At 35.7% G+C, this 8,318-nt stretch overlaps 2 protein-coding genes across 2 annotated transcripts in view; one reads left to right on the top strand and one right to left on the bottom strand.

Annotated features, from left to right (window-relative positions):
- LOC126756146 (putative polypeptide N-acetylgalactosaminyltransferase 9) overlaps positions 1–8,318 on the top strand; it is a 524,546-nt gene that overhangs the window by 199,177 nt on the left and 317,051 nt on the right. The window lies entirely within an intron of this gene.
- Positions 5,095–7,407, bottom strand: LOC126756151 (gustatory and odorant receptor 21a-like). Its single transcript, XM_050469003.1, has 4 exons — positions 6,509–7,407; positions 6,300–6,445; positions 5,385–5,743; positions 5,095–5,321 (listed from the first exon to the last, which is right to left on the bottom strand). Exons 1-4 carry the CDS (start codon positions 7,267–7,269, stop codon positions 5,217–5,219), a joined length of 1,371 nt encoding a protein of 456 aa, XP_050324960.1. The 5' UTR covers positions 7,270–7,407; the 3' UTR covers positions 5,095–5,216.

Genomic DNA, 8,318 nt, shown 5'->3' with positions numbered 1-8,318 from the left:
AAACAATTTGAAGTTTCTATTTTCACTGATTTGCTTTTAGCCTTGATTTTCACCTGCAATTTCCTTCCCTTCCTAACATCTCCCTCAATCTCTAATAACAAACGCTCATTGCACTTGTTTACTGCCGGCTTCTGTGCTTCCATACTTCCATGCGCTCTATCTCTCTTTGGTAGTAACAATTTCATTGCTTATTTTCTAGATAACGGCACCAACTGCACTGACAGCTTTCCGACCAGTTTTGGCCACACTTTATTCACCGGCTGCATTTTTGGCTTTTCCACCACCAAACAAACTCAACTCTCAGCTGCGCAGCACTCTGGCTTTTCGTCTAATTTTGGCTCTCGTTGAATTGCAGTAGACGATGACGCGAAGTGAAAAGTACAGTGAACAGCACCGTTGACGTTTGCAGTGCTGTTAATTTACATTTTGAATTTTCCGACTATGGTTCAGACTGTTATCCGATTACAGGACTGGTTCGACAAGCGAAGGTTAGAGCAACATGTATGAATAATATTTATGTATAATGAAATAAATTAAAATAGAATAAAGTAAAATAAAATAAAATAAAATAAAATAAAATAAAATAAAAAAATAAAATAAAATAAAATAAAATAAAATAAAATAAAATAAAATAAAATAAAATAAAATAAAATAAAATAAAAAAAATAAAATAAAAAAAATAAAATAAAATAAAATAAAATAAAATAAAATAAAATAAAATAAAATAAAATAAAATAAAATAAAATAAAATAAAATAAAATAAAATAAAATAAAATAAAATAAAATAAAATAAAATAAAATAAAATAAAATAAAATAAAATAAAATAAAATAAAATAAAATAAAATAAAATAAAATAAAATAAAATAAAATGAAATAAAATAAAAAAAAATAAAATAAAATAAAATAAAATAAAATAAAATAAAATAAAATAAAATAAAATAAAATAAAATAAAATAAAATAAAATAAAATAAAATAAAATAAAATAAAATAAAATGAAATAAAATGAAATAAAATAAAATAAAATGAAATAAAATAAAATAAAATAAAATAAAATAAAATAAAATAAAATAAAATAAAATAAAATAAAATAAAATAAAATAAAATAAAATAAAATAAAATGAAATGAAATGAAGTGAAATGAAATAAAATAAAATAAAATAAAATAAAATGAAGCGCTTCCATGCAAATGATTGCCTGTTATTTTGCAAAAAGGGGACATGTCGCAATCAGACCACAAGAACAACGCAGAGTAGCAAATTCCTAGAGGTAGCCAATAATTTTTTGTCAGTGTCCTTCGGATAACTTTTCACCACGACAATACTGCAATTGCAATAACTGCATTTTTGAGTACTAAAAACATCGATTTTATTAGTAATTCACCGTAAAGTTTTGGCTTTGCATCGATTGACTTGCTTTCATAACGAAAAAAATAAACTAAGAGGTCAACGTTTTTCGACACCTGAAAAGGAGGTTGATGCATTCAAAATGAATCCGAAGTAGCACCTGTTGGCAAGAGTTATTTTGCGTTGGAATTGGAGGCTGCATGAATGGAGTCATGTGTAGACATGTGGATTCACGATTCTTTTACATGTGGCTCAAGCAGATCACGACGTCCGGTCTTAGACCAAGTATCTTTTGGGTAGCCAAAGAACATCCTTTTGAAGGCCTCAAACCTCCCCAAATTATTTTTACTACGTATAATAAAAATGTATTAAGAACATACATATACGCTTAAGCCGTTTGCCGTCTTCAAGTATGTACAGCCGGGCAACAAATTTAGCAGCTTTTGATTTTACGAGCTTGAAAAATGAGCAGACTTGCATAAGCAAAAGCTCCTTTGAAATGCTAACGACCACTTTGCAAAGGATTTCAAATCAATTTTCAAACGATTAAACGTCATTGAACTACAGCAACAATTTAAATGTAAAGAGAAGAGTACATACATATGTAAACGTGTATACATTGCAACACGATGCCGCAAGCTATTGAAGGAAATCAAACAAAGAGCAATGACACGAGGATGTGGTACGTCATTTGTCAATGGCAAATACGAGTGCAAAGGAGCAATTGTACACGAATAACGGTGAACTCTAGAATTAGCACATATAGCATATATGTATATTTGTAAGTATATATGTATATCTATTTGCTTATCTGGTAATGATTCAGATATATCTAACGTCGCAGAGTGCTTTTGTACAGTATTTCGACGAGACGTCGAGACTAAATTTATATTTTTTTGGTCTATACTAAACTGGTTAGGTTAAGTTCTACGGCTGATCCTCAAGATCAAGATCCCTTTGTAAAGCCATAGATAGAACATCTTGACAAAGCGCCTAGAGGCCAACAGATCAGTACGATAATTGAAGCTTCCAAATATTTAAGTCTTTTCTTTGCAAAAGCGGAGAAATTAAGAGGGGAGTATTGAGATATTTCCTCAACAGCCTTTATAGACGGCATCCGGTAGAATTCTCAAGTAATGCCAATAGGGCCATGCCCTGTTAGAACCTCCACTTAAGGTGGGACTAGCCCTGCAAAGGAGGTACATGCTAGAGAGAAGGGTTGAGATATTTCCTCATAATTTTCTTTCATACAGCTTTTAGAGATGACATGCGGTAAATTTCTCAACCTTAAAACATAGACGTCGCTAGGGCAATGACCTGTTAGAACCCCCACCCTGGTTCTCTTGCGATTGCACCTGGACCAAAAAGATCTTACGGCAAAACAAAAACCGATGGTCCGCGAAGCAAAGCTATGCAATAATACAAGGTGCGTTCCAAAATAAACAGGACTCAAAAAAAAACAGAACAAATCGATAAAGAGAGTAGATTCTAACGCATTACTCGACACATAGATGACGTTAGATTCAAAAAGTCCTCTTTACTTTGGAACGCACATTGTAAAATGCACGAAGGAAGTGAGCTGGCCAACCGGAGCTAGGCTGTTATTCGGTTGGCTTTGACTAATATCGAGGATCTTAAACTGAGTCATTCGATATTTAGAATTCGCAATTATCTGTGAAAACAATGGCGGACCTTTTTAAATACGGGATCTACAAGGAACTCTAATTCTATCAAAGTTGTCAGAGCACTTAGAATCTGGAAACAATAGAAAGTATATATTATTTTTCTGAGAACAAATGATCTGACATGCTCTTTAACTATTTAATAAATGTTTTTTCATGGGAAATTTCATAGAAAGCATTCTAACTGTATTAGTAAGCAGAAGTACCTTGCTTCGTTTTGGCCACTTTCAAGCAGAAAGTTCAATTTCTGTGTTTTCTTAAGCCTCTGGTATGCCATTGTATCTGAAGTGCTAGTTAAACCAAGAAAACTTTTCTATCAGTATCACATATACATACATATGTATATTATTATTTTTTACTAACAACGATATGTTATACTCGTATGAACTCAGTTCCTATGCCGAAAACCTCAACCACATCTCACACCCCCCAAAATAGGTAATAATCATTTCAACTCTTATACTGAAGAGAGCTGGTATTACTAATAATCAGTTTTAGCACAACTCAGTATGTGTATATACAATTATTTGCATATTCTCCCTCGAGTAGTAGCATGAAAATGAACAAAATTCATCAATAATTTATGAAGTTGAAATTTTTTTCCGGCATAAAACAAATATTTATGGTATATATCCTTATACTTGTATATATGTATACAAGTAGTACGTACTTCATAAGCCATCAAATGGCAACTGTTCTGCCCGAAACTAGAGGAGCATGCTTAGTCTGCAACTTATCCTTCTTACTCCTTTATCGTTCCAATTCACATTTTATTGCTCCGAAAGCCATTACAAATGCCCTACAGGATATTAATTCGCTTATCTCTTTATGCTGAGGTATTCACTTACACATGTGACTGTCGATGGGCATGAACCCTTACGCTTGTACAAGTATGTCGATTAGATGAGGTATTTGCCTTTCTCCGAACAACATTAATTGATGAGTTTTTAATTGATTAGGCATTCGAGGAATTTGAGGCAAATTTCATTGTAGTAATTGGCTGCTTGCCGTATTATTTGTAGTGAGCGCTTTGTTCACAAACTGTTTCTGTGAATCCTGGGGGAAAATGATAATTTGCAAATGATGTGTTAGGGAACAGATAAATTTTCATTCGAATTTCGGCTTGGAAAATCAGTGGCTCTTTGATTTTTTTGGCAAAAAGTTCATGAAGTTACAAATAACGGGAAAGGCATTAGTTTTCATTCCAGAATTGATTAACTTTTTTTTAAACAATTTCAAATATAGTTAAAGCAAGCTATATGAGTTATCGGACTTCAAAATAAATAAGGTTGATTTGCTTTTACAATAAACTAAAGGAATGAATTCCGTGACATCCACAGAATTCGGTTTTCGAGACTACCGCTAATTACTTTTCTGTTGACGGGAACTGGAGATGTAATTCCTTCTAACATAAACAGTGTTTGACTTGAGTGGGTCATGCTATCTCTCATATTGCATGTCAGAATCAACAATTTCCGAGCCAAACCCGTTGATCAAGTTCTCAATTCCTCGATACTACGAACCGAAGCCGTCAACAAATAGGGAAATATACTATGACTGTATAGAAAATGACTAGACGCAATATCACTCTGCGGGTTGAAGGTAAGTCGGTGTAAAAGTACAGTTTAAATATATAAAAATTATAGAAAAGAGCAATAAGTTAGTTGGACTGAAACCTTCCAAGACCTGTGCTCTGTTTGAAACAATTCAGACCGGCTAAGACTGGTTCAAAGTGCTCATCTATTCGCATTGTGGGAACATGGAAAAATAATGGAACTATAAGGTGCAGAAAGTGAAGCTATCGACCTTTCAAAGTCGTCCAAACGTGAAAACGAAAATATGCAGAATTGTACTGAAAACCTTTGTAAGACCTGGGCTCTATTTGAAAAAAAACGGGTCCTACTAAGGCTAGTTAAAAGTACACTTCGTTCCAGATAATCGGAAAAATTTAAAAAATAATGTATATATATAGAAGTTACTAAGGAATGAATGGATTAGAAGTTACAAGAAGTAAAAACTTCGGACTTCCAAAAATCTCCGATAGAAAACTGATAAGAAATATGCAAATATCCGAATGTCATGAAGCTCATAGTTCTGACATATCCTAATTTAGATCTCGGTCTATGCCAAGCATAAAATTTTATATTTTTCCACCATCAAAAACAAGAAATAACATAAGTCATTAATGTCTATGCTAACAGCTCTGCTCTGCTCTGCTTCAACGAGTAATTCCGCTGTTCGGTAATCTTGAATTGCAACAACACAACCAAGTACGTAGCCATGAAAGAAATATTCTGAAAAAAATAAAAATATTCTAAAATTAAGTTTTGCCTCAAAAAAATACGCATTCCACTTACTGAAGTGATTAACTCTCTGTTAATATTAGCATAACCGTCTAAATTCATAATCGGCGGATTCTTCGTTATGGCCATGAGAAACATTTCCACCTCTTTTTGCGTAGCGCTATCCACCGCCGTGAGATCGACATTCAAGAGTTTTGTTTGAAAGTCCAAACCGACACTTTGTGTGGCATAATGCGCCTCATTACAGATGATATAGAGCAGGCTCATGCAATAGAAAACGATAACGAAGAGACCCACCTCTTTATAAGTGGCGCCATGATCCATAATCTCACTCAGTGAACCGTAAGTGGCGATGATGGTTGTGAAGAAAACTACCAGACAATACATGCCGTACATATTGGAGTAGGCGCGACCTGGAAAAGAATATGGAGGGATAGATTATGAGAGAGTAAAGAATATTATAGAGGGTGAGGCCTTTAAAATGAATGGCTTTAGTCCAGCAATAGCGCCGAATCTATGTTATTATGTGTGAATTGTATTCAACAAAACAAGCTTTGTATATTATATAGTATGAAAAATCCTAGAGGAAAATGGAGTAGACAATCTAAAACTAATCATATCTAGCACTACTGGCTTGAATTGAACTAAGGTTTGGATAGCATTTCACTAGATCCGTTCTTTACTTCAGTAATGCATAAAGTTGAAGCATTGCTGTGGTGAAAGTTTTTGGTGTGATAAAAATCGGACCTTGCTCCATATACTAGAAACATAGTTGGGTAACGGTCCGCTCTTGTTTTGTAGATACTACTGGCTGATGTTTCTCCATATCGAGCACGCATCCGATTGTACGCCGCCAGCTGGAAAATTTATGAAATCCCGAAATATTGGCTGGTTTTCAGAGCAAATCTCGATTTCCTGAATCCTAGCTCAGAGAACTCAAACAAATCCACATAATTTCGTCTAACCTACCTAGTTGCTGCATCATGTGACTCAAGTCCACCCAAAGATGTCGATATTCGGTGAGCTTCTTCGCAGGTTTATCACTCATCAGCGTTAGTTCCAGTGAGGCGGAAAGAGCGCGACTAGCAGTGCCAAAGGCTGTACAGTTGATGTACCTATAAGATAAGAATGCAAGCGAAATTTTCAAAAATGTTTCACTAATGGACTGCAGAACTCACCACAAGCTGCAGAAACCGTTCAACATCGCTATAATCGGATAATAGGCGAATGTGTACCACAATTTGAAATCCGGCTGCAGATAGTATTGTGACAAATTGATTGCAATACTCACACCCCAGGAGAAGAAACACAAACTCCACGTAAGCGGATACAGATTGGGAAAGACAATGGGCGAACCGGTCACTTTCAAGAACTTCAATTGATAATTCGTCCACATATTCTTGAAGATCGCCACCTGCGGACCATGTCGCCAACTCGCTATCGGCAAGAGGAAATTCGTGAATAACAAACTTATGAAAATCACATTGTAGATCGCCTCATCGAAGCGCCGATCAGAATCGTTCAGGAACGTATTGACGCGCTCACGCAACACCATCACCACAATCGTGGTTTGCATCGAGAACACACACACAGCCCAGAAGACCTGCTTCGATGTCCATGAATAGCCGGTGCGTGGCATACCCGGCTTTTGTGGATTGCGATGTATTGGCATAACGCCCATTATCTGGAACAGCACCAGCAGACTTTTGGTGGTGTGATAAAAGGAATCGTGTTTGTCCAGCAATACGGGGTCGTCGATATCCTCGAACTTACGCACAAATAGATCGGTGCTGATCGTATTGTTTTCGGCAAGTATTTCCAGCTTTTCGCGATAGAGCAGCTCGTCCTCGAGGAATTCACGTTGGTTGGGATTCAGCACGGGTGTGATCTTCATCGGCGGCGATTGACCTTTGCGTGTGGCTATCGCCCAGTAGGCCATGCTGGTTTCGAAGTAACAAAAAGTTGTAAGATAGCAGTTACAGTAGAAGTTGAGGTTATATAATCTTCGTTAGAATTTATTTGATTTTCCTGACACGCGAGTCGTTCGCTACTTTTCCGACATTACTGCGTGGCTTGTGGCGTTGTTGCAATTCATTTTATACCCTGCAAGTATAATATATTATCTCATTACTACTTAATTATTTACACATCAAATAGTGAAACTACATAAGTTTACTTTGCTAAGTGATAAAGTTCAATAGTTTCGCTTAAGTTTACTTTGCTAAGTCACAACTTTTCTGAGTGAAATAATAGTGGTATCAAGTTCTGCCTTTAATAGTAGGGAAGTTTAGCATGCGCACAGAACCGAATTGTGTTTGAAAATTTAGCTTTCGATCGTCTCGTATAGACTAGGTTAGGCAACTGTGTATGCTAACTCATCGAGGTCTTTATGCAAAGTGGGAAACCAGGCACTGTATTTGCTGATAAAATATTTTTTTTCTTGAATACACTTATAGACATCCTGGAAACACATACAAGTATATTCTGCCAACAGTTTAGTCGAGATTGTGGCACCTAACCTAAGTCGAATCTAAAGAAAGTCTTTGTAATATGCTATTATACAACAATAAACCGGAACAACTTGGTTAAGGGGTGTTATATAACCCGGAGTCCCTTCAAATTTTTCATATATTTTACTATCCAGCTCATACAAGGAACGACCCTCTTAAGAAATAAATTTGATTGTTGTGAGTACTAACTGCTACAGTTCAACAGAAAGTCGAAACAGTATCAGTAATTCAATTACATTCTATACTAATGCTATCTATCTGGGCGTAAGACTGGACCTACCTAGGCGTAAGACTAAACCCAGGACTAACCTTATGGGTACAAATCCAGCACGCCGCAGGAAAGGCAGCGAAAATCACCTCCCAACTCAGCAGACTAATGGCCAACATAAGAAGCTCCAGCGAAGAAAAGAGGAAGTTCCTTATGTCGACGACAATTAGCGTCCCATTAGCTTAAATCTGGGCAGATGTGCTTAAAAAG

Source organism: Bactrocera neohumeralis, chromosome 4 (assembly GCF_024586455.1).
Source record: "Bactrocera neohumeralis isolate Rockhampton chromosome 4, APGP_CSIRO_Bneo_wtdbg2-racon-allhic-juicebox.fasta_v2, whole genome shotgun sequence".
In the NCBI taxonomy this organism is placed as follows: Eukaryota; Metazoa; Arthropoda; class Insecta; order Diptera; family Tephritidae; genus Bactrocera; species Bactrocera neohumeralis.
Note: the sequence above shows the minus strand (reverse complement) of the source record. Positions and strands in the feature narration are given on the sequence as shown.